The sequence below is a fragment of the Ambystoma mexicanum genome, chromosome 5p (genome assembly GCF_040938575.1).
Source record: "Ambystoma mexicanum isolate Mex_15411 chromosome 5p, UKY_AmexF1_1, whole genome shotgun sequence".
Lineage (NCBI taxonomy): Eukaryota > Metazoa > Chordata > Amphibia > Caudata > Ambystomatidae > Ambystoma > Ambystoma mexicanum.
The window spans coordinates 142,248,388-142,273,163 of NC_090930.1; the positions used below are offsets into that span (position 1 = coordinate 142,248,388).

General features: G+C 44.6%; 1 protein-coding gene across 1 annotated transcript in view; it reads left to right on the forward strand.

The window, feature by feature from the left end:
* MTMR8 (myotubularin related protein 8) overlaps positions 1-24,776 on the forward strand; it is a 710,603-nt gene that overhangs the window by 612,994 nt on the left and 72,833 nt on the right. Inside the window, exon 13 of the mRNA XM_069612538.1 lies at positions 377-503. Coding sequence (XP_069468639.1) covers positions 377-503 — 127 coding nt within the window. The remainder of the gene's footprint in view (positions 1-376; positions 504-24,776) is intronic.

Consider the following 24,776-nt stretch of genomic DNA (forward strand, 5'->3'; position numbering starts at 1 on the left):
ACTATGGATTTCTAGGCTGAGTTCTACTCATTCATTTGGTATTTACACCATGCAATATTTTTTATACACCGCTGCGGTCATAATGCCTAAAACGTGAGTGGTATTTATAGAATTATAATACTGCCTGTTTTAACTGACATCACCATACCCCTAAAGAGGCCTGTAGACACAGATCGCAGCTCTCCCACCGGACAGTTGACTTGACCCGTGTTTTACATGTCAATTCAACTCGGAGTACTGGGAAAAATGGACTGCTTTCCATTGGACTAGAGTTATTTCGAACGAAACTGGTTTATGATGTAGATTGATGTGTACATTTTGCCAATGTACATGTGTAGACTGCCTCATTTTCATGTCCTCCTTGTTCATGTTGCAGGTTCTGGTGTGGGATGTACAACCGCTTCGACAAGGGCATGCATCCCAAACAGTCTGTACTGGATCGCCTCCTCGGCTACATGAGCCAGAAGATCAAGTTGCAGGCCAGCGAAACTGAGCTGGAAAACGTGAGTTAGCCGAAACATGTTTGATTCAATATTACATCCCAATGTTCACCTGTGAAGTTCCTTCTCCGCAATATGCCCGAAGGAAACTGGGAAGGGAGGGTGCCGGTCACCTTTTCTGCCAGCCTCAGTCAGGAGACTGTCTGCTAGGTGATTTTAATTGGAAAAGTGTCCAATTTTATTTTCTGTGAATCAGTTCTTTAAAAAATAAAATCTACATTTTGAACAAAGCCAAAATGAAATTTTGTTCAAGGAATTAGTCTTTTGTATTGTTCTTGTTGATTTTGTGCAATTCATGAACATGTCTCCTGCCGTAACATAGCACTTTGTTTTTTGCAGGGATTCCTCTTTAAATTGTGTCTTTTAATAACCCTTCTTTCTTTGCATTCCTCTCTGCAACAGAAAAATGTATGTTACGCTCTCGCTTGTTGTTTATGCAAAGTTGGTTAAAGCTGTGAATTACCATTCCTTGCATAGTGATTACACTAGCTGGATACCTCATTTGCACCTTTGAAAACCTTGCTTTCAGGGTTGCCTTTGTAATGTGCATTTATCTTACAATTGGGTAAATGTGTGTTGAGCGTGAGAGCTTTTTACTAATGCGTTGGGAATGTCTGAAAATGTGATCCTCTGGTAGAGGCAGTAGCCTTCTGCAGTAAATGGCAAACGATGGCCTTTAACGAGAACACGGCTAACCTTCCGTAAGTCATGTTGATTCGGCTGTGCCTAACTTCATTAGGCAGCGAAAAGGATTGCCCTCGTTTTTAGTTCTGCAGCACACATTTATTTACATCATGCTTTTAATGTGCTAAAATTGCCCAAAACAGTAAGGTACCAAAGCATTCTTTGATTTTATTCATGTATTTGTGTTTTATAATGCACTACAGACAGCAACCGTTGCTTCACAGCAAATGTAGAATTACAAGCTTAACACATCTGCATAGGTAAAACCCTGCATACAGAGCCTACCTCTTCCAGACAGATAACCAGATGTTTTCTGATTCCAGAGTCTGTGTGTTTAGTAATTGTGTATTGACTTGGCGTAAGCCAATCATTAGTGCCTAGAGGAGACCTAATAATGGCTTTTTTGTACAAGACTTCGATAACGAGTTGGGTAGCTTGACCAGATGGTTTTGAGTTGGAGAACTTGCAGTTGTGGAACAGCAAACCATGGAAAAATGTAGGCAATGGTTAACTGACTATTGACGGATTGTAGCCTTGTTTCAGAAGCTTCAATTTAAGTCTGAGGAAGTATGCACAAATCTGATCGAAAAAACGAACCCCCTTCCTTGAATCATATGCCATCGTGTGATCTGATGGCTGCTTGGGTAACTCCTTTCTCTGCCTCCTCTTTGTTTCTGTAGCGCCTCTGCCATATGAGGCTCAGTTGGAAGTATGGAACAAGGGTAAGGCGCTTTTTCTGAAAGTACAATAGTTTTTACACAGTTACTGTACAAACTGTTTTTGTTCTTGTGGATGTTCTTAATACACTTGTTTACTGTGTACTTCTACAATCAGCGTCCCAGTTCTCCATACTCCTGAGATATCTGTACCCAAGGTATGGGGAACCAGAGCTCTTTTCGGACTGTAGAATTAAAATATAGCAATGAAAACAGGGGAGCATTGTGCATGCAGGTGTGGTTCTGGCTTCGTCCCCTACTTTATATTCTCAAGGATATCTCTTTCTCAATCTTTTACTCTTCACCTGAACAGACTGAGAACATTGATTGACAAGTGGCTTCGTCTGGAGGAAAGGGAACACAGATTATGAGTACAAGATTTACAATGCTGAATAACTTGTACTTAATCCTGCATCTATTGTCCGGCTCCTTCCTGACTCACGGGATAGCTTATCCACCTTGTATGAAGAGTAATGCAAGCTTGAAACACTAACTTAGATATTGCAGCATGCCCTGGGTGTCGGCTCTCATTTTCTCATACATGGGGTTTACAGAACACAATGTCTCCCAAGTATGCTTTTGCATAATCTGTGTGCATGGAGTCCTGGAGGGGGGGGGACACAGCAGACATTCGCTTGCAAGAATGCACAAGCCGGCTCTCCAAGCAGCAGAGCTTTATCTGCTTCCATGTCAGAAGAACCACTATAGGGTACAAAGTGTTTCTCTGGTAGACGGAGGTCTTTCTTGTGTGAAAGAAATAATTCTGCATACGCCTGATATTTAAGGCGTGGCGGAAATACTTGGCTTCCAAAGAGGCATTTGATAAAAAGAGCCCATAATATCCTGGTTTGCATGGAAGGTGCACAACATTTTGTGGATATAGAATAATGTGTCCACAGAACGACTGTTCCAGTTGTAAACTTTGTAAGGCTCCTCAGTTGAGAGGACCTGCAGCTCACGAACATGGTGAGACAACATGGGCGCAACCAAAGAGACTATCCTGTGGGTCATAAGCCTGAGGTCAGCTGTAACAAACTGTTCAATTGCGGTGAGCCAAAACAGAGTACATTGTTCAAGTCCCAACTGAGACGAGGTGTAGAAGCCAACAATGTTTTTGATTTGCCTAGGCCCCTGTATATGCAAAGCTGGGGAATTGATGCAGTGAAAACTTTCATTGGCTAGCCTGAACATAGAAGCCCCCTAAGGCTATATACCCTCACGATGTTAGTCCCTGCCCAAAGTTGCTGGCAATGCAGTAACCCTTGAGACATCCCCTATGGAGGTGAGGTGTCCTCATCTGAGAGTTAGAACAAGGTTCATTTGAGTTCTAGTCGCCAGATCAGGATTTATTATGTATATTGGACAGGCCTGCTGCAGCCGGAGACTGACATGTAAGTAGGCCTAGCAGGATTGTATAAGCATAGCATGGTGGTGTTAAGCCATGCTTCTCAAATCCAGCAGATTTTGTATTAGGAAGCGAACTGTTTATGGAACCAACTAAATGTATCATACTTATTTTTTTGTAAGAACCCCATTGTTTAAAACCCAGTAACAACCCTGAGAACTGTGAGCTCAGCCGCCACGTTCTTGGGATGGAGATACTCTGCCAGTTTCTCTGTCCATGTCTGCATAGTTGTAAAGGAATAAAGCGGACTGTACCTTCTTCTGCCTGAGCTTCTTATTGGATATATTGGTGGGTTTCAACAGTTGATTTCTTGCCCCTGGATTCGTCACACCCAGCTGAGATGGTAACAGGAGTAGTTGAACGCTCCCACTTAAGCCCTTGTGTGCACAAGGATGGAGGTAAGAGGCTTAATTGAAACTTCAAACGGGTTTCAAGGGAGGGCTGCCTGTAAAGGTTGGCAATTCTTCTTGCACACATGCCTGTAATATGTAATTAAAATTAGCAGCATGAGTAGATCTGGTGGACAGGTTGGGAGATAACATTCTGGGATAGGTTGTAATATGGGAAATAAGAAGAGGAATGCACAACGCAAGGGTAATAAGTTGACGGAATAATAATTGAAAATGGATAGGCATGCATTGAGTTAGATGGTGGAGCCAAGGGGAATGGAAGGCAGAAGCCAGTATTCAAATTTAACTTAGAAAATTATCAGGGATAAAGTAACAAACTGTAAACATGGATGATACATCAGCGAGAGAGCAACGAGGTAGACGCCTCAGATCAAAGCCCCACTGAGGAGAAATGTACCGTTAATATTGATGGGGGAAAAATGAGGCATAATGGGGAAAGACTAGTTAGGAGCCCAGTACCCAGAGTAGAGGCAAAGCAGCGTATCAAATGTATGTCAATCAGCCCAACACCTGTAAATATGTAGAAAAAAGGAACTCCATAACGCAGGAAGATAATAGTAGAGAATTAATTGTCAAACGTACCTATAATCAAAGGAAACCTGTATACTTACGAAGTATACTTGAGGAAGTATTATTTAATTGCTTTGGGAAAAGGGCAAGAACTGTTGGGGAGTCACAGGTAAAGGGTTTGAAGGATATAAGTGATGGTGAGTGGTGAACTGAAAATTTTGAATACCCCCATTAATGTGAGCAGGTCGGAAGGAAAGCTGGAAAGAGCTGCCGGTTCACCTGTCTTGAGGTCTGATTACTTGTTAAACGTTATTCAAGGGAAGATATTATTGAAGAACTGGTTAATTTAAATTGCAATGCTGTTGTGCGCACACCAGCAGTGCAAGCTCAAGCTCACGATGCGTAACAAGCTCAGTCCCAAAACCTTGTTACAGCCCCAAAGAGTGAATCCTAGCTGGGTAAGCAAAGAATGCTCCGGCTTCTGTCACTATGATCCCTTCCATTACTCCCACAGGTGCCATAAACAATGCAGCAAATACACAATTGCAATCCCCTTTGTTCAAATGGTCGGGACTGGTGGTTCAGGTGGTCTGATTTTCAAGATATCAGAGCATAGTCTGAATAGTTTATTGATGAATGCAGAACTGTAATCCAATGTTATATCCCCTCCTGAGCTTATATGAATCGGCTCATGAGGGTAGGTCTGCCTGCTGAGGTGTTGCTGTTGGCCCGCTGAAACCATGGGAATGACATTGAATTGATACAAGCTAGATATAAAAAAATTACAGATGAATGTGAAACAAAAGATGCCACCAGCAGACTACTCCATCATTTGAAGGTTGTGTTCACCCACCATTTTGAAATAAGCATGCCCGCTGAGACGACTCAGAGTCCTGGCTGCCACTTTCGTTCAAGTGTTGATGCTAAGACTTCAGCAGCAGTAGCTGACAACTATTTGCTTGGGGTGGCAAACGAAACCCTTTGCGGAACTAATGGCGGGTTGAACCATCGTTTCTCGTCAAAGGCAAAAGAACAATCACTGAATACAGCTAATGAAGGAAAAGAAGCGAGCGCTAATCCACGATATGGGAAATAAACCCCCCCCCCTTTTTTTTTCCTTCATTGTCGACCATACCGTGCATGGAGATAGACGGGAGCTAGATTCTACCCTTCAGACCAGCGGTCTGCAGTCCCCCTCGAGCCAGGATTCAGTGCAACTGGAAAGAGCCACCTTGACTCGCCTTGACTTCCTTCCTCCTTCAGATGAACGTGTACTAAACGTCCACAGTGGAGACGCTCCCCTCCTTCACCATCACTTAGCAGTATTTGCCTTGGCGAAACTGAAATTGGTTGCTTCTCATTCCAAGCCTTCGGCACGTGGAAGCATCCGTACATGGAGACACACCCCATCTTCTCAGACAGTTACTTTTAGTTGTCTTTGAATTTGCTTATCTGTTGTATGTATAGCAGATTTTTGCTTTTGATCCCCTGATGAATTTCAAGTAATTTGGCTAAATATGTTTTTTGAATGAAACATGTCGGGCATATGAACACCTTAAATCATAAGGTGCTGTACATTGACCAATCTAGTGGTTTTGGTCACCCCAGTAGCGACTGTAAGGGGTAGACAATCAACAGACAGTAGATTATTCACACACCTTTATCAAACCCAGAACAGGGGTTGCTTGAAGGTGCTACTTACCAAAAGCGTTATTATACACCAGGGTTTATATTTTTGTGTACTGCTTTGTTTAGATTTGTATAGGCAGGAGCTTTCTTTTGGGTGTATAGGTGACACCTATATTGGTTTGGGAAAGTTTTTTTCAGTATTTTATTTAAAACTGATTTAGAACTTTTATTGTGTTTTTTTTATAACTCTGGTGCACTAAGTTTTACGTTCTTCTTTTAGATATGTTGACTTATGAATATTTAGTGTTATGTTTTTTCTTTAATAAAATTGTACTGTATTTTATTCTTAATACCTTATATGCGGTCCTTATTTGGTCCACACACCGTGTGTGAGAATAGGGATAGAGTCAGGAGAATAAATAGAAGAGAAAGACTGCCTGTCCCCTTTTGTTGAATATTGTCTAGAACGCTTTGAAGGGAGTTCGGGACATACGTCTATAAATAACTCTATTGGTCTCTGTTAGTTGGTGTACAAGCTAATGATCCATCATTGCAGCAGTTACAGCAGCATGGACCAGGTCTGAAAGTATGTATAAAAATGCAAATATGGATCCAAATATGAGAGGTAGGGGGTGCTAGCTTGTGCACAAGGAATCAGATGTGGCAGGGGATAAGGTAGGCATCAAGGTGTTGGTGCCCCAACCCCCGAGGTAACCAAATAATGGTTTTGTGACAAGTAACACTGTGACCCTATTTGCAAGCACAAGAGCATTGAAAGTTTGAGCGCCCTAGCAGGCCTCCGCTCCGGGCCACTGGAATGCCCTCTGTCCCTTTGCTTCCAAATGTGAATGCACAGAATCTTCAACACAGGTCAAGCAACAACAGAATGGTTACGCAAGCCCTGTGGAAAGTGGTGTCAGTACTATCCATAGATTAACATCGATTGACCAAAAGAGACCTCTTGCGAAATGTAAAATTGATGGCAAAAATGTATCCTGTTTAGTAGATACTGGGCCAAATTAGTCAGCGATTAAGCTGAAGGATGTTCCTAATGTACTGCGCTTTTGTGCTACCACACAAGCTGTGGCTATTTCTAATAATCCTGCTATTAATCCTATCTGTATCCCTAGGTCCAATTTTGCATAGTCATGTATTCCTCCTCAGTCCATTGTTCTCGGTGAAGTTATTGAGGTGGATCTCTAATGCAAAATAACTGTATTCCAGACGGAGTGTTTTTATATATTCCAAGTAAACAGGAAAATGCAGCTTTGACAATGTTTTAGACCAAGCCTAGACCAAATGCAAGAAGATGAGATTAGAGAAACAGATTTAGATGTATTACTGTCTAAAGTTCCAAGAATTTTCCAAGAACTATGGTTGCAACATGCACATAAAGTTGATTTAAGTAGAAACACTAAACCAACGCGCATTCGGGTTGACCCACCAAAGCCTTTACCATGAAAACCGCAATCTGGATTGAAGCCTGAAGCCAAGGAAGGGATATGTATAGTGATTAAAGCAGGGGAATCACTGTTCCTATGCCAGCCTGTGTAGCATTTAAGAGCAGTGAATGCAGTGATCCTACCGACATTGTATGTGGTCACAAAATCTACAACTGTAGTATCATGCATTCTACCCACAGCTACATGTTTCTCTGTTCTGCTTTTTTCAACCCCATTTCACCCAGATAGTCAGTATTTGTTCACTTTTACTCATTCTGGGTTGCAGTTTATGTGGACACGCCTCCCAGGGGGTATGCAGAAACCCCAACCCTCTCAACAGATTCTTAAAGATCTGGGTGATATTCAAATCCCGGGGGCTTGGTGGTGTTTCAGTATGTAGATTACCTATTAGTCACGCTGTCTTCATATGAGGCGTGTAAGGAAAACCTGTTGGTACTTTTAACAGCATTAGCAAAGATGCAGCGTAAAGAACTAAAGCAAAAATTACAGCTGTGCAAGAAGGCTCTTACATTTTTTGGGTCATGAGCTGGCGCTAAAAGTTTAACAGGTACTCTGATTGTAAACATTCTAAAGTTACACAAACCGACGAAAATTAGCCTAATAAGATTTTGTCACTAGAGACAACAGAATACTGTTGGCAACGGATAATGCATATATGATAGGTTCTTTGCAAGAAATTAAACAATTGCGCTCACCCAGGACACTGATTTGGACGGCAGGACCTCCAGCACTCGGAGATAAAACTAGCTCTTGCTAGTGTGCCACCTCTTGGGTTACCCGATGTATAAAAAGCGATTTGTGTTCTATTGTCATGAAAAATGTGTATGCGCAGATATGGTGATAAGCAACGGCCAATTACATTTTATTGCACAGTATTGGGCCCGGTTGCTGCAGTACCGCTGCCTTGCTTGCAAATATTTTGGCAGTAGCTGTGTTGGCTGCACAGTTGTCTGCACATTTTGTATTAGTCTCACCCTCTATTGTAACTGTACCCCATGGAGTTACTGCATGAATGTTAAACATTAATATTAATGTTGTATCCTTTTCTTAAACAGAACTAGAAGAACTTGCTGGATTGTACCTTTTGTATTGCTGGGACAGAGTCAAAGCCCCCTTTCCTGTTTAGGGAAAAAGCCCCTAGCTTGGTGCCTTTGACAGTCTTGCATATGGTTGTAGAAGTGGCCGCTCAGGAAACCCTCGACTGTTGCAGAGAGGCTGTGATGAGTGTTGGGTAGATGAGTCCCTGGGCAGTTTTTGCTGGACTATTGGAATTTTGGTCTGTTCCCCTGAGTGAGTGGGAACCTTTTTCCACACACTCCTTTTACCCTATCTATCTTTTGGGATACTTTTTATTTCATTTTATAAATTTTTCTTGGAGTTCTACTTTCCTCCCAAGTCTTATGGCATCTGTCTTTTGACTTTTGCACTCTGTGCAGTGTTGCTGGGACCCCTTTCGGGCTTCCCTTTTTATTTTCTGTTATAGGGGGATATTTGTATACTTCCTATCTTTTCCTATTCCTATCCGTATGGGCGTGCAGAAAGGCTACATAGTATTCCCCTTTCTCACTGCTCATGTAACTTTTTGGTTACAGTGACAAGCTAACCTGAATGACTAGTGGCAGTGGTTTTATCCTACCTACTGTTGTGCAGTTTTTACTTCCAGATTGTACTCGCAGCCGCTGTAGTGCACAGAAGGTGTAACGCTCACCTGATTCTCGCAGAGGCGCCGGTCTTGACTGGGCGACTACCGTATCTTCAAAGGTGATGTGTAGCACCCGGTTGGCTCTTTGGGCTGGACCTCTGTGCACTGTATGCCTGACGTGTAGAGTAAGATGTCTTAGGTAAGTGAATGCCGAGCTCTCCATCTGCCTCGGGGCAGGGTGCTGTAACCAGTTTCTTCACTGGATAGGTAGCGCAGGCCTCTTGACTTCAGAGGACTGCTGTCCGTCGTTTACTGCACGAACGGTAAGTTTCGAGTCATTCAAATGTCTTTAAAGTCTTTAGTAATGATGTCTCTTGTTTTGCAGGGTTCCGGCGATGGCGGATGACGGGCTGAAGTGAGTTGAAGATGGAGCCCGTGTGATGAATAGAAGCGCCTGGAAGCACGTAAGTAAGCGCTTGTTGCCTGCTTCACTATGCGCTCTAACTGTCTTTTTATTTTGCAGGTACGAGTTCGGAGCGGCTGCAGGGTGCCGGAATACCCACTGGATTAGATGTGGAAAGGAGTAATGGCACGTGAGTATTAAAGTTCCCCAATGTCTTTAAACGCACCTTGTTTTGTCTTTCAGATGCGGGATGCAGCGCCGAAGGCCTCCGGAGCGTGCGAAGAGTTGGTAAACTTTTGTCTTTCAGATGCCGGAATGCAGTGTGAAGACCTCCGGAGCGCACGAAGAGTAGGTAAGAGTTTGCCTTTCAGATGCCGGAATGCTAACCTGTTCTTTCTTGTCTTTATAGGTGTTGCTGAAGACTGGATTCAGGATGGTAAGCCTTTGCCTTTCAGATGCCGGAATGCTAACCTGTTCTTTCTTGTCTTTATAGGTGTTGCTGAAGACTGGATTCAGGATGGTAAGCCTTTTTCCTTAGGCCCAGGACCGGATGCAGAAGACACGATGAGCGTTCTGCTGCAGAGGTTGCAGAATAACGCAAAGCAAGATTCATCCACCGGGTGTGGTTTAAATAGCCTCCTGTAGTGCTTAGGTGTCTCCTTCCACAGCCACGCCTAAGTAAGAAAAGAGTTCCTGGTAAGAAAAGAGTTCCTGCCTTCCAGAAGAGTTCCAGTGTTCTGAATCTAGGGAGTGGCTCCAGCCCCACCCAACAGGAAAAGTAGTTCCAAACAGAAGAGGATCAGAGGCTCAACTGGCAGGCAAGTAAGCAGCATGGTCTGCTGAAGGTAAGTCCACCCAAGCATTATGAGCCCGGCGCTTCCAGCGCTGGGACTGGGCATATTTATGAGCCTGGTGCCACTGGCGCCAGGACTGGGTCCAAAAGGTCCCAATTGGGACTGGTTGGCACTCGGAACCTGGGTTATGGATCTGCTTCCAAGGGAGTTGGGAAAACCCTGACCTTTTGGAAGCAGAGATCATGACAGTACCCCCACTCAAGGCCCCTCCCAAACCGGGCTTCTCCGGGGGTTTTGGCGTGTCAGGAAATGTTCGGTGAAATCTTTTGATTAGGCGAGGAGCGTGGACATATTCAGCAGGTTCCCAGGATCTCTCTTGGGGGCCGTAGCCTTTCCAGTCAATTAGGTAGAATAGTTTAGATTTGGAGATCTTGGAGTCCAGAATGCTTTTGACTTCAAACTCGAGTTCTCCATCCACTAGGATAGGTTTTGGAGATTTGGTTAGTCGGGTTTGAGGTTGCACAGTTTTAATAGAGAGACGTGGAAGACCGGATGTATCTTCATGTGCGGGGGCAAGTCCAACTTGACCGCTACTGGGTTTACTATGGTAGTGATGGAATAGGGACCAAGGTATCTTGGGTTGAATGTGCGTGGCCCTTTTAGAGATAGATATTTGGTGGATAACCAGACTTGATCCCCTACTTGATAGTGAGGGGCTTCCTTCCGATGTTGATCTGCTCCTTTCTTGTATTGTTCTTTAGCCCTTTGAAGGTGAGAAACAGCTTCCTTAAAGGCTTGGGTGATTGTAGAATGCAGGTAGTCTACTGCTGGTGTTTCAAGATCTTGGAGGGGATCCAACTCCGAGGTTCGAGGGTGACTGCCGTACAAAAGAAAAAACGGGGTTTTCCCAGTTCCCGAATGGAGTTATTGTAGGCATACTCGGCTATCCAAAGGATATCTTTCCAAGTTTTTTCAGTTTGTTGCAGCATGCAGCGTAAATACTGTTCCAGAGTTTGATTGGTCCTCTCGGTTTGTCCGTCGGTCTGAGGGTGGTGACTGGTCGATAGTCTCACATCAATTTGAGCCGACCGACAGCAACTTCGCCAAAAATGAGAAATAAATTGACTACCTCGATCCGAAATTAGAACCGAAGGAAAACCGTGCAGTCGGACGATGTTTTCGAGAAATTCTCGGGCCAGAGTTGCTGCTGTTGGCAAGCCTTTGAGCGGAATGAAATGCGCCATCTTGGAGAATAAGTCCACAATTACTAGAATCGTATTGTATCCGGAGCATGGAGGTAGATCGGTGATGAAGTCCATAGAAAGCGTATGCCAAGGGCGAGGTGGGATGTCAATAGGGCGTAAGAGGCCTGCTGGTCTTTCCTTTTGACTCTTGTTTTGGGCGCATACTCCACAGGACATTATAAAGTCTCTGATATCTTTTTTCCAAGACGGCCACCAGAAGTAGCGCTTGATCTTTTCTGAGGTCTTGGCTATACCGGGATGACCTTCCATTAAAGAGTCGTGATAACAAGAGATTACTTTTTTCTGTAAATCTGTGCTGGGTAGGTATAATCGTTCTTGGAAATACAATAAGTTGTCCTTTACTGCAAAGTCCTTTCCCTGCAGATGCCAATTCTGTATGTCTGCTGGAGTTACAAGTTGCCTGGCTTTATCCTTAACTTCCTCTATGGATTCTGTGGCGATTACACCCAGAATTCTTTGTTCGGGAATGATTGGTACAGGTTTAGGGTTGACCAAGTGTTCTTCCACTCCCATCCGAGAAAGGGCGCATCGGCTTTACCGTTCTTTGTACCAGGTCGATAGGTAATTATGAAGTCAAACTCGGCAAAGAATAATGCCCAACGGAGTTGTCTAGAGGATTGGGCTTTTGCGGTCTTCAAATATTGCAGGTTTCGGTGATCCGTAATCACAGTAACGGTGTGTCGGGCCCCCAGCAGATAATGCCGCCAAGCCTTAAAGGCAGACTTGATAGCCAGAAGTTCCTTGTCAGTAATCGTGTAATTGATTTCAGGAGGCGAGAATTTGCGGGACCAAAATGCCACGGGATGCAACTGATTGGTTACCGGGTCCTTTTGTGATAGAACTGCCCCCATGGCAAGGCTTGAAGCATCAGTTTCCACGATGTAGGGGAGTTCGGGGCGAGGGTGTTTTAAGATTGGTGCAGAGATAAATTTAGTCTTCAAATCCTGGAAAGCTTGTTCCGCCTCGGTAGACCATTCAAAACGTTTGTTTTTCTTTAACAAGGCAGTGATGGGCTGGACTATTCGAGAGAATTCGGGGATAAACCTGCGGTAAAAGTTAGCGAAGCCTAACATGCTTTGCACACCTTTTACGGAGGATGGTGATGGCCATTTGAGAACTGCATCGACCTTCTTTGAATCCATACGCACTCCGCCAGGTGATAATATGAATCCCAAGAATTCAACTTCAGTCACGTTGAAAACACATTTTTCCAACTTAGCGAAAAGTTTGTGTTGACGCAATCTTTCGAGGACCATTTTCACGTGTTTCCGATGTTCAGATTCCGATGAAGAATAAACGAGGATGTCGTCAATGTAAACAACAACACATACATCTATGAGCTCTCTGAGGACATCGTTCGTTCATAAAATATTGAAAGGCGGCCGGGGCATTGCAAAGTCCGAAGGGCATGACCTGATATTCAAATAGCCCATACTTGGTGCGGAAGGCCGTCTTCCATTCATCGCCCTCTTTTACTCGTACCAAGTGGTAAGCTCCTCTAAGATCCAGCTTTGTATATATGCATGCTTTTCTGACTTGGTCCAGGAGTTCAGGGATCAAAGGTAACGGATATCTATTCTTAACGGTGATCTGGTTCAGGGAGTGATAATCGATACAAGTTCTAAGGTCTCCTTCCTTTTTTGGAACGAAGAACAAAGCTGAAGAAGCAGGGGACTTGGAAGGACGAATAAACCCATTTGCCAGGTATTGATCCAGGTATTGTCGAAGGTGAAGGTTCTCGGGCTCGGTGAGGGCATAAATTCTACTACAAGGAGGAGTAGATCCAGGTATCAGGTCTATCTGGCAGTCATAAGACCTATGAGGAGGTAGAGAGTTAGCCTGATCCTTCCGGAAAACATCTTGGTATTCTAGGTATTCGGGAGGTAACTGGGGAGTCTCTGAAGAAATTGCGGCCAGTGCAACACCAGGTGGAGGGTGACAAGTAGAGACACATTCTGGAAACTGGACCGTTCTTGCTCGCCAATCGATCAGAGGATTGTGTTTCTCTAACCAAGGTATTCCTAGAATAATCTGAAACTGAGGGGCCTTGATCACATCGAACACGATCTTCTCATGGTGTCCATCTTGACTTACTAGCGTCACCTCTTGAGTGGTATGCGTTACTGGCCCGGAGGCTATCTCCGTACCATCCACCGTAGTAATGACGTCCTTTACAGCCTTGGGACAAAGAGTTAGATTCATCCTCAAAACCATTTCATGATCCACATAATTGCCGATGGCACCGCTGTCGACGTAAGCTTCAATTGCATGTAATCGATCCGGATTATCAGGGCTAATGAGGACCATAGGTATCACGAAATGCGAGGTCACGGAACTGGTTTTCACGCTCGGCAAGAGGACCTCTATTCTTGTCGGGCGAGGTCGTTTCCCTGCTCAGAGTTTGTAACTTTGGTAACTGCAGCTCCTACTGCCTTCTTGGCAGGTTTCACCGGACAGTCTCGAAGAAAGTGCCCTGAGTTTCCGCAATATAGGCATAATTGCAACTGTTTCCTCCTTTCCCGCTCCCTTTGTGTTAGAGGACCTTTCAGACCCCCTATTTGCATGGGTTGCCCGGAGTCTACTCCTTTGGAAGGAGTTGGCGGTTTGGAAAATACTCGAGCATCAAACTTGGAACGATCGGCCTTCCTGTTCTGCAGCCTGTGATCTATTTGAACGACCAAGTCTATATAATCCGAACAGTCTTGTGGGGGATTCACTACTTGGGCTAAAACGTCTTTGAGCTCTCCACGTAGACCTCTATAAAACAGCGTAATCCTTTTGTCCTCAGGCCATTGAGTTTCCACTATTAGTCTAGTGAAAGATGCAATATAAGCCAAAAGGTCTTGATTACCCTGTCGCAACGAAAGAAGCTCATTGTCCAAGGCCTGCCCCTGTGAATGTCTTGCGAACAGTTTTTCCATACTAAGCTGAAAGGCTTGAAAATCATGGAGAACCGGATCATCTTGATTAACTAGAGGGATCGACCAGTCTGCCGCATTGCCACTAAGGTACGAAAGTACAAAAGCTACTTTTGCTTGATCAGTTGGAAAGGCTGCTGGCCGGCATAAGAAGTGCAACCGGCACTGATTGATAAATACTGCAAACCTCTTTGGGTCACCAGAAAATCGTTCGGGCGGAGCCAGAGGTACGTTCCCAGGTAGGTTGATCTGCACTGGATTCATAGAGGATGTTGAAGGAAGATTTGCCCCTGATGCGGGTAACGGGGTCTGTCCGGCTTGTGACTGTAGCACTTGTCTAGCAAGATTGTCTGTTCTCTCCTTGGAAATAATTAGTTCCCTTCTTAGAGCATTCGTTTCCTGACGAGCTGCATGCACTTCTGCCCTTAGTTCCCCAAGTAACCGGGCTAGGGGGTCAGTATCCTCGCCTGGGCGAGAGTTTTGCGGTAGGCTTTGCGTTCTGTAACGCTCACCTGATTCTCGCAGAGGCGCCGGTCTTGACTGGGCGACTACCGTATCTTCAAAGGTGATGTGTAGCACCCGGTTGGCTCTTTGGGCTGGACCTCTGTGCACTGTATGCCTGACGTGTAGAGTAAGATGTCTTAGGTAAGTGAATGCCGAGCTCTCCATCTGCCTCGGGGCAGGGTGCTGTAACCAGTTTCTTCACTGGATAGGTAGCGCAGGCCTCTTGACTTCAGAGGACTGCTGTCCGTCGTTTACTGCACGAACGGTAAGTTTCGAGTCATTCAAATGTCTTTAAAGTCTTTAGTAATGATGTCTCTTGTTTTGCAGGGTTCCGGCGATGGCGGATGACGGGCTGAAGTGAGTTGAAGATGGAGCCCGTGTGATGAATAGAAGCGCCTGGAAGCACGTAAGTAAGCGCTTGTTGCCTGCTTCACTATGCGCTCTAACTGTCTTTTTATTTTGCAGGTACGAGTTCGGAGCGGCTGCAGGGTGCCGGAATACCCACTGGATTAGATGTGGAAAGGAGTAATGGCACGTGAGTATTAAAGTTCCCCAATGTCTTTAAACGCACCTTGTTTTGTCTTTCAGATGCGGGATGCAGCGCCGAAGGCCTCCGGAGCGTGCGAAGAGTTGGTAAACTTTTGTCTTTCAGATGCCGGAATGCAGTGTGAAGACCTCCGGAGCGCACGAAGAGTAGGTAAGACTTTGCCTTTCAGATGCCGGAATGCTAACCTGTTCTTTCTTGTCTTTATAGGTGTTGCTGAAGACTGGATTCAGGATGGTAAGCCTTTGCCTTTCAGATGCCGGAATGCTAACCTGTTCTTTCTTGTCTTTATAGGTGTTGCTGAAGACTGGATTCAGGATGGTAAGCCTTTTTCCTTAGGCCCAGGACCGGATGCAGAAGACACGATGAGCGTTCTGCTGCAGAGGTTGCAGAATAACGCAAAGCAAGATTCATCCACCGGGTGTGGTTTAAATAGCCTCCTGTAGTGCTTAGGTGTCTCCTTCCACAGCCACGCCTAAGTAAGAAAAGAGTTCCTGGTAAGAAAAGAGTTCCTGCCTTCCAGAAGAGTTCCAGTGTTCTGAATCTAGGGAGTGGCTCCAGCCCCACCCAACAGGAAAAGTAGTTCCAAACAGAAGAGGATCAGAGGCTCAACTGGCAGGCAAGTAAGCAGCATGGTCTGCTGAAGGTAAGTCCACCCAAGCATTATGAGCCCGGCGCTTCCAGCGCTGGGACTGGGCATATTTATGAGCCTGGTGCCACTGGCGCCAGGACTGGGTCCAAAAGGTCCCAATTGGGACTGGTTGGCACTCGGAACCTGGGTTATGGATCTGCTTCCAAGGGAGTTGGGAAAACCCTGACCTTTTGGAAGCAGAGATCATGACAGAAGGGTCACCATTGACCCACAATCGTGGCTTTGTTCTTTCTTTTGTTGCCATCTGTTTGTTTGTCCCTTCTTGGTCCTTCTGCCGTGCTGGGTGTGGGAGGCCCTGGTTTCACTTTCGTCTTCGTGGGGAATCCTTTGTGAAGCCCGCCAAGGCTCCAGTGTGTCTGAGGACAGGAAACTGGGGGGGGAGGGAGGTGGAGGGAAACCAAAAAGCTGTTCTTCGTCTTCTGGTGTTCCTGCCCGGAACCAGTTCCAACTGGGGGGCCAGCCACCACCCAGAGTTTGAATGATGCATTTGTGCTGATAGACTGGGTTCCTGCATAAAAGACCTGGATCCTGAGGCTGAAGACAAGCTGACCCCGGGAACCGAAGAACCGACAAGGAGGAAGAGAGATGTCCACAGCCACTTCCAGATGACCGCAGATGCCCTCTGAGTAACCACCGCTGCCCCACCCCTTTCTTCCAAGTGTCAGGAAAGCCCTGAAAAGGACTCTCCTCTCCCTTAGATTGGTGGTCCAATCAGTCTGAAGATGTCCTGCATTTTGAGCCATCCCACGACGAGCTGTGAGCTTCACTGGCTGCAAGTGGCAAATACCCTGGGACCGGTGGCCACTGTGCAGTTCATTGACTTCCGAAGATCGAATCCTCCTGAAACTTTGGTGGACTCCTTCCGGACCCTGAGAGGCAAGACTCCTTGAAGTCCCCTCACCAGAGTGCTGGACCAAGAAAGCGAGACGAATCGACCGGGCGGTAATCTTTCTTCAATGGTGCTTCCCAAAAGGCGCCAAAATCACAGAACCCCGACGAATCCTTTGCTGGAAGCCTCTTCACTGACTTCTGCTACGAGATGCACTCCAATTTCCCTTCTTTTTTCTGCCTGACCAAGAATCCGATGACCAGGTCTGCTGCTGCTGCTTCCTGGGGGTATCATGCTGCAACCTCTTCTTCACTTCTAAAATACTGTGATACTCTTGGCAGAACCTAGAATTGCTATGCGTCTGCTGTGTTGCTGGTGTGCTGATTCGTGTGTTTGGGAGTTTGCCCATACACATTCACCCAGGCCTAACAGATGTGAGCCTACAGGGAGACTTCTCGGAATTTGCTGACCCTTTTTCCATCAAATATTGTTACTTACTTGCTAAAGAAGACTTCCTTTGGAACTTTCTACAGCTGTGTTATCCTCCAATCTGACTCTAAGACACTCATAACTAGAAAGGGATGGACTTCTAGTGTTAAGCCTCTGTGAAATTACTGCAAAGTATTTACGTACCTTTTGTTGGTTTTTTTTAATTAATTTTACCTGAAAAAGATATTCTAAAAGTTATTACAAAAGTTTTACTTGCTTTTGAATTGCATACTGCCATTCTAAAAGTATCACAAAGGGGTTTACTTACTGTGAATAATGCATTGGTTTTTACTTATCGTGTGTTTTAGTACTTGCATTTTACCTTGGTGCATATACAAAATAAACCATTTTTATATAACTGTCAGTGTCTCTTTTGCATATGTGTATACTCCCTATAGCACCTTCTCCCTCCTAAGAAAAGCCTGGCTGCTCATCCATTGATACCAACTTACTTGTGTGGTTCAGGCCTATACTAAGAGTTGGTGCCCAATGTCCCAAGTGTGAGACTTCTAAAGTCTTCTAATTGGTGGAACTTTGTAAAACTCTCTAACAATAAGACCAGGTGAAAAACTATAATGGCTCTTAAATATAGAGCTGGTATAGATATGTTTTAACTTTATTCATCTTTCTATTTTATGAATTTGTTTCAGCAGTTTTTTGGGAGAGAGGTCGGTGAGGGAAATTGCCCCCTCTACACAGAGTTTGATTGGCAACATTTGGGGAATGGCGTGAAGTCTGCCGGGGAGATGGAGGAGCCACATAGTGACACATCACTGGTTCTGCGCTACTGGGAGTAACTGTGATTGATATTAGAGCATATAGCAGTTTATGAGGTTCAAACTTCATCTTTTAATCAGGAACAGCTGAGGACTTAACATCTATGTAAAGCAGAATGGGGAATATACATATCTTGGAAGAAGAAATCAGAATCTGCTACAAGAATCTCATCTGACTTAAGTGAATCAAGAAAACCTGCTTAGAAGATGGTCAGGTCCATCAAGATATGTCTCGACATACTCCAGTTGAGTGCTGACTTTGATTTCTTGTGATATTCTGTTTCAACTTGAAACAGTCCAATGCCAAGGGGAGGCTGACGGTAGTAGTAGAACAGAGATTGAGAGAGACCGTTTTCATCACAAACGCTTATTCTCTGAATAGTAAAGCTGCTGGCTTCTTCCAGAGGGTATTTCAATCATCTGCCCCTTACAGAGAATCATTTTGGGTATGGGGTTTAGAGACATAAATTGTGTGCTTCACCCAGAACTAAATTGTTCTGATTCAAACCTCTCTCCATCATCCCATGATGCAAAGGTATTGGTACACATCATTGGAGAACACGTAGCCCAACTAAACATGCCTATTCTTTTCCCGTCCTCGTAGGTTTTACATCTGTATTTATTACCACTGTGCAAGACCAGAACACATACGGTCACCAACACTCAATACGTGGGCAAGACTTTATCCTACCATGCACTATTAATCACTATTAATCACAAATTATCTCTAGTCCGAGACAATACAGCCCATGACCGCATGGAAACTAAGACCAGAGCCCTACTTGACATGACATAATATGAACATTTGATTATTGGAAACAATGTGCATAGAGAATCCGACTCTCTGGTAGTTTGGGAACATTTCAAGTAGCAAGTGGGAATTAGCAACACTTAACAATAAGTTCATAAGTGAGCTCAGACAAATGATAGCCTCTCTGACTGCTGGGCTAAGTAATTAATTGAAATTAGTGAACCTCGGGAATAAATGACTAGAGGCCTGTGGTAGGTTGGTTAAACTGAGCTATACAGCATCCACTGAGAGGCTACATGCTCAAAACAAGTCGGGCATACTGCTGGCATGCTTGCTAAATGGAGAGCAACCAAGCATGGGCATAACTAGACTGGCAGATGAAACTGGTGAAGTTTGGCTGACACAACTGGAAATTAACAACATTTTTGGTTGTTTTTGTGGAAAATCTGGCAGCCCTCAATAGATGAGATTGAATACAAATGCTTTACTGCCCACATTGATTACTGGGCAAGCACATGAACTTAAAGCCTATGCTTCCCACACACGAGACTCATGGCAGACATGTTCTAAGGACTGCAACCAAACCATAGATCAAACTCCTGCAAGTATATAAGAGCTTGTATGAAGACTTTCTCCCACAGACCATGGGGGAAGTGGTTATAGTGCCCATCCTGAAGTCAAATAAGGATCCAACTTAGTGTGACTCATAGAGATCATTATCTGTGCTCAACTGCACATGAATAAACTGAATACTAGTGAGATGACTGCAAATGGTTGTTACAGATCTTACCACCATGAACAGCATGTTCCAGCGCAAACTCTGTCCCTGGAGATCTGCAGTTGACTCGCGTCACAATTAAAGCATTTGACTCGCTTGGCTTGGAGTGGATGTTTGCACTTTTATGTAATATGTACTTCTCATCTTTACTTAGCTCACTGCCTGGGTGAAGACCGGAAATAACAGATCTGAGTCTTGGAACATTCGAACTAATGTGAGACCAGGCTGCCCACCATCTCCAGGACTGTTTGCTGCTTCACATGGGGCGCAATTAACCGATGGAGAGAATAGTGTTTGAAGGAGTAAGGCACCGTGTAATCAATTTATGCATATGATATACTTTGATATGTCTTCAACCCAGGGGTGGATCTAACTTACATCCTTGAGATTTTTGAGAAGTTTGGTAAATTGTCTGGTCTAAACATTAATTTGGAGAAATCTGGTTCTCCAGCATTGGATCTTTCATAGATTCACATTCTGTTTGAATGTTCTGAACTGGGGCATCCGACCCAGCCCTTTAAGACGAGGTAGCAGTACTTGGAGACAGTTGGAAATGCAGAACACTACTGAAACATCAGTAATCAAAACTGACTCAGGAAGTTGGCAAAGTGCAACTGTTTTAATATCAGTTATCTAAAACTGTTACGAACATCAATGCGTTCAGTCGATCCTCACACTCAATTCAACACATAAAAAAGCAGGTTATGTACTACAAACTCATCATTGACGTCTCCCTACATTGCAAATTACAAAAACCTATTTGGAATGCTGATAGGCTTACAAGGATCATCTAGGTATACGTTCCATACTGATCAGAGAAGGTGATTGGGTCTCTAACATCAGGTGGGGCATCTAAGCCCTCCTCTAGTGCAGGTCACTACAAACATCATCAAATATACGACTTCCCATTGGTTACACAAACTATAGGGCTCTCTATTACGTGTCCCTCTATAATGTGTTGACACTGTTGTACCCCTCTGTAACATTCCACTACGCAAGCAGCACTCAGGCTGGCACACAGGTTCTGGTGGGCTGGTCATAATCATAGCTTCCCACCAATTGGCCCTGGCATCCATTATCACACTTGCAGCTTACTAGTCAATTAAGGCTTTGAACTCTGCCTTGGAAATGTTCTCTGTGCTGGAGAATGAGGAAGTATAGCATACTGTCTTCTTGATTTTGATAAAGTTCATCATAGTGTCTATTTTCATCTGGCCTTGTGACAGTAGACCATGTTTTCGAGTCTTACTGTATTTAAAATACTACTATTTGATGAACCTCTGACGTCTTCATTGTCACCCCCCCCCCCACTTAAGACAGGTTTGTTATAATATAATATGATAGATATGATATGATAGTTTATATAGCACCTATACACAATGTGTTCTTTTCACACGTTCTGTTATTGTTTGTACGCACATCCAGGCCCAAAGTGGCCTTGACTTCTTGGTGTTGATCCAGCCAAGCCTTTCTTTGATCCACCTCATTGGTTGAGTTTTCGATTTGTAATTGCGACACACAAAGTTTTTCTGCTCACGGAATCCAGCTCTGCTAAAGTGCTTTGTGGAATCATCCATAGTCCTTACATTTCCTATACATATACGTTGGAGCATCATCGCAAGCTATTCACTACATAGCCAGCCTTAAAGAATGCTTTGTCTACTTGCGTTGGTGCAACTGTACCTTTGTAACATGACTTGATAACTTCTTCATTATTTCTGTAGCATGAACATCTTCATTTTTAGCCCGAAATGTTGCTCATGTTTAACACCTCCTCCTTTGCTTGTATAGAATTATGTTCACTCGTCTCTGCATCTCTTCTGGGTGCGTCAATTCTGCTCTTCATGACTTCATCAGTCTTCCCTTTTGCTCAGTTTTTCCACTACTTCCGCAATTTCATTCAAATGGCCATCATATTGTCGTGTAGGCATGAATGGCTTTCTCAATGGGAATCTTACTTCCAGGATTTTCTTTGTATATTTATTTATTTATGTTTATAGAGCGCCACAGACAAAAAGATGTGGATGGAACAGTAAGGGGAACAGGACATTTTAGTGAATACAGTCAGTTAGTGTGAGGTAGTCTAGTCATAGTTAATTATTTGAACAGTGGGGTTTTTTAGGTTTTTTCTGAATTTCAGGTAGTTGGGCTCGAGTCTAAGGTGAAGTGGGAGTCCGTTCCATTTGGCAGTAGCTCTACTAGGGAACGCTCGACCTAGTCCATTTGTCATGGTTACAAGCCTGGGTTCCACTTTCAGACCCTTTTCATGTTTGGTTCATGGTGGCAGGTGGGGAAGGCAGATTGGAGCAGTATGGGTGAGGGCTTGGAGAGTCAGAAGCTTGTCACCAAAGAAACCTTGCCATCCAGTCATACTAAAGAGAACTTCCTGTTTCCTCCAACATGGATCTGTGGGTGCCAGCCCAAAGCGAGCAACGCGGTCTAGTCTCTGAGCGTGGCTGCCTATATAAGCCACGCCCAGAGACCAACACGCGCTTCATGTGAATTCTGTACCACACGCTTACCGGAATGCTCATGCTTCCTAGAACTTACCTGTTACTTTGTTTGGTCCCTGCGATCGTCGGCATCTGGAAAGGAAGAGAGAACAAGAGAATAGCAGCGGGCTCCTCCAGCCATCCAGCATCAGTGACTCCCGGAACAACCCTGTAGAAAAGACAAAAGGTACAATTAGAAGATTTTCACGTACCGCTTGCTCTCTGCATTCAAACTCATACGAACCACGCTGTAACTCCAGCATAATTAACCCAGTGAGGTAACTGGGTTTTTCGGTTAACAATACTTACCTGACAACTGTACTTCACTGCAAGGCCGGCACCCAAATCCAGTGAGCGAACTGGTTTCCCAGAACCTTTTACTCGGCACAAAAAATCCAGTGCGGCAACTGGTCCCAGAGACATTGATCTGGAGCAGAAGTCATCCCAGGACATTAGTCGCTTTCAGCGACCATCACGTAACGACGCCCACAGGGTACCAGACACAGCGCCACTGCAAAGGCAGGATGGAGAGCCCACCATATTGATCAGAGAGGTGAGCCACGCCCTAGTTCGGGTTAACTAAAAACTCCCAGATTGTGGGGCAGGGAAGGGGCCGTTGGGGCTATCGTTCCACTCCAACATCCTAACCTATCACTCTTTCGACAGATAATCCTTCCCACTGTATTGAGCAGAGTAGGAATGGGGGGGGCGTCGGGGGGAGTGCCAGAGGACTCCATCGCTCCTGCATAGATTCAGGTAAGCGTGACACATTGGCTTTGGTACAGGTATTCACTGGTACTGCATGTGTCTCACATTCTGGCTCCCAACATATAGGCAGCATGGGGTAGGAGCATTGGATGGGGTTACTTGGCTCCACCTCTCCATTACCCCCTCTGGGCGATTCATCGACCACTCTCATCAGTCTTCGCATCTAGACATCCTCTTCTGAAGAAATGCTTCTTTGGGACCCATATTTTTGACTCCCTTCAGGCATCCTGCTGATTTCACATGCTCATCCTTATTCCAGGACATACGCATACATTGTCCACTGGGACTGCAGTAAATCCATTTCCCCACATACTTCTTGTGGTTCCTCAGGTACAGGAACTTTGTCCCCTCAGGTGCATGGATGCTGGCCTTTACGTAGTCTCTTCGTCTCAGCTCTTTAGTCTTCCATCCTGATTCGACATCAATCATGATCTTTATTCCCACATCTTTCTTGGCAGTCTTCTTGCATTGTGAGATTATCCTGATCACACAGAATCCAAGCAAGCATTAACATCCCTATCAGGGCTCCAAGAAACTTGAATATATCTGCCATCCATTGTGGAACCCACGAAAAGAGTGATCCAAACCATCTGTCATCAGTAATGTTTTCCACTTCGTTTATCATTTGAATGTGTAACTTCGTCAGCTTTTCTGTGGACTCTGTCAAGGTGCCATTCTCGTCGTCATGAGCAGGTATGAACGTGCAACATGATTCTCCAATTTAGGCACAAGCCCCTCCATCCATGGCTGTGATCATATCCAAGACATACCTATTCTGAAGAGTCATCAATCGTATGACTCTCGGCTCCTCCTTGATAGCATTGAATCCCTCGATGGTCGTCTTGATCGTCTGCAACAATTCTCATCTGGTAACCATTTAGTATTTGCATCGGTCTGGATACAGGGCATGAATATTATTGTGAATATTGATGAAGTCTTACTAAACAGTCTGTTCATATGGAATAGAATCAAAGGCTTCTATCGACTTGGCTGAGAAATAGTTCTCGCTTTATTCGATTCAGGAGCTCAGCAGATCTCTTTCCTCAGGTGGGCATGTTCAGGTCAATTTTAGGAATCACCAATGCTGGAACATGACTGTTCACTGTAGAACAGTCCTTCCCAATGCTTTGGCAGTTTCATATAAGCTCTGGATACACAAGCCCAGGACTGATCCATTATCACTGCTGTCCCAATGTTCATTCCTGGCATGTCAAAGACTACCACCATTCTGGTTTTCTGCAAGCTTTCTTGTGCCATTATTTCTGAAGCACAGCTTTGTATTTTGCAAAGGCACTAACTGCAGGGGCCCTCCTTGATCTTCGACCCATGTCAGTAGTTTAGCAAGTGCAGGCAAATGGAGGTTTGCATCCATTCTCTACAATGTCGATATTTGGCTTGTAGAAGCCAATTACTACCCATGCTCTCCTTCTTCCCATCCATCTGGAGAAAGCACTGATCCTCAAATCTGCATCTGGCCTCTGTTCTTCCATGTTCAAATGTCTTCTGCTGATTTTCCTGGACTCTAGTCTTCTGTTTACTTCCCATCTAATTCCAGCCCCTTTCACTGAGGCTGTTCATATATTATCACATGATTCTTAGTGTGGGTTCTTGCTCTTGTCTTTGTGTCTTGCACATAGTCATCTTCATATGGATCTGTCCACTCAGTTGCCCATTTTAAATCTGTCCGGCCCAAGAATTGACCTCTTGTTCGACAGTGCAATATGAGATAGACAGTGTGCTGTCTGAACATCTATTTCCATGGCTATGATTTTTAGACTTCCCCATACTATAAGTCAGGAGTGCACATACATAACATTCCTCCTTTTGAGGTTATTTTGTCTTTCATGTGCTAAT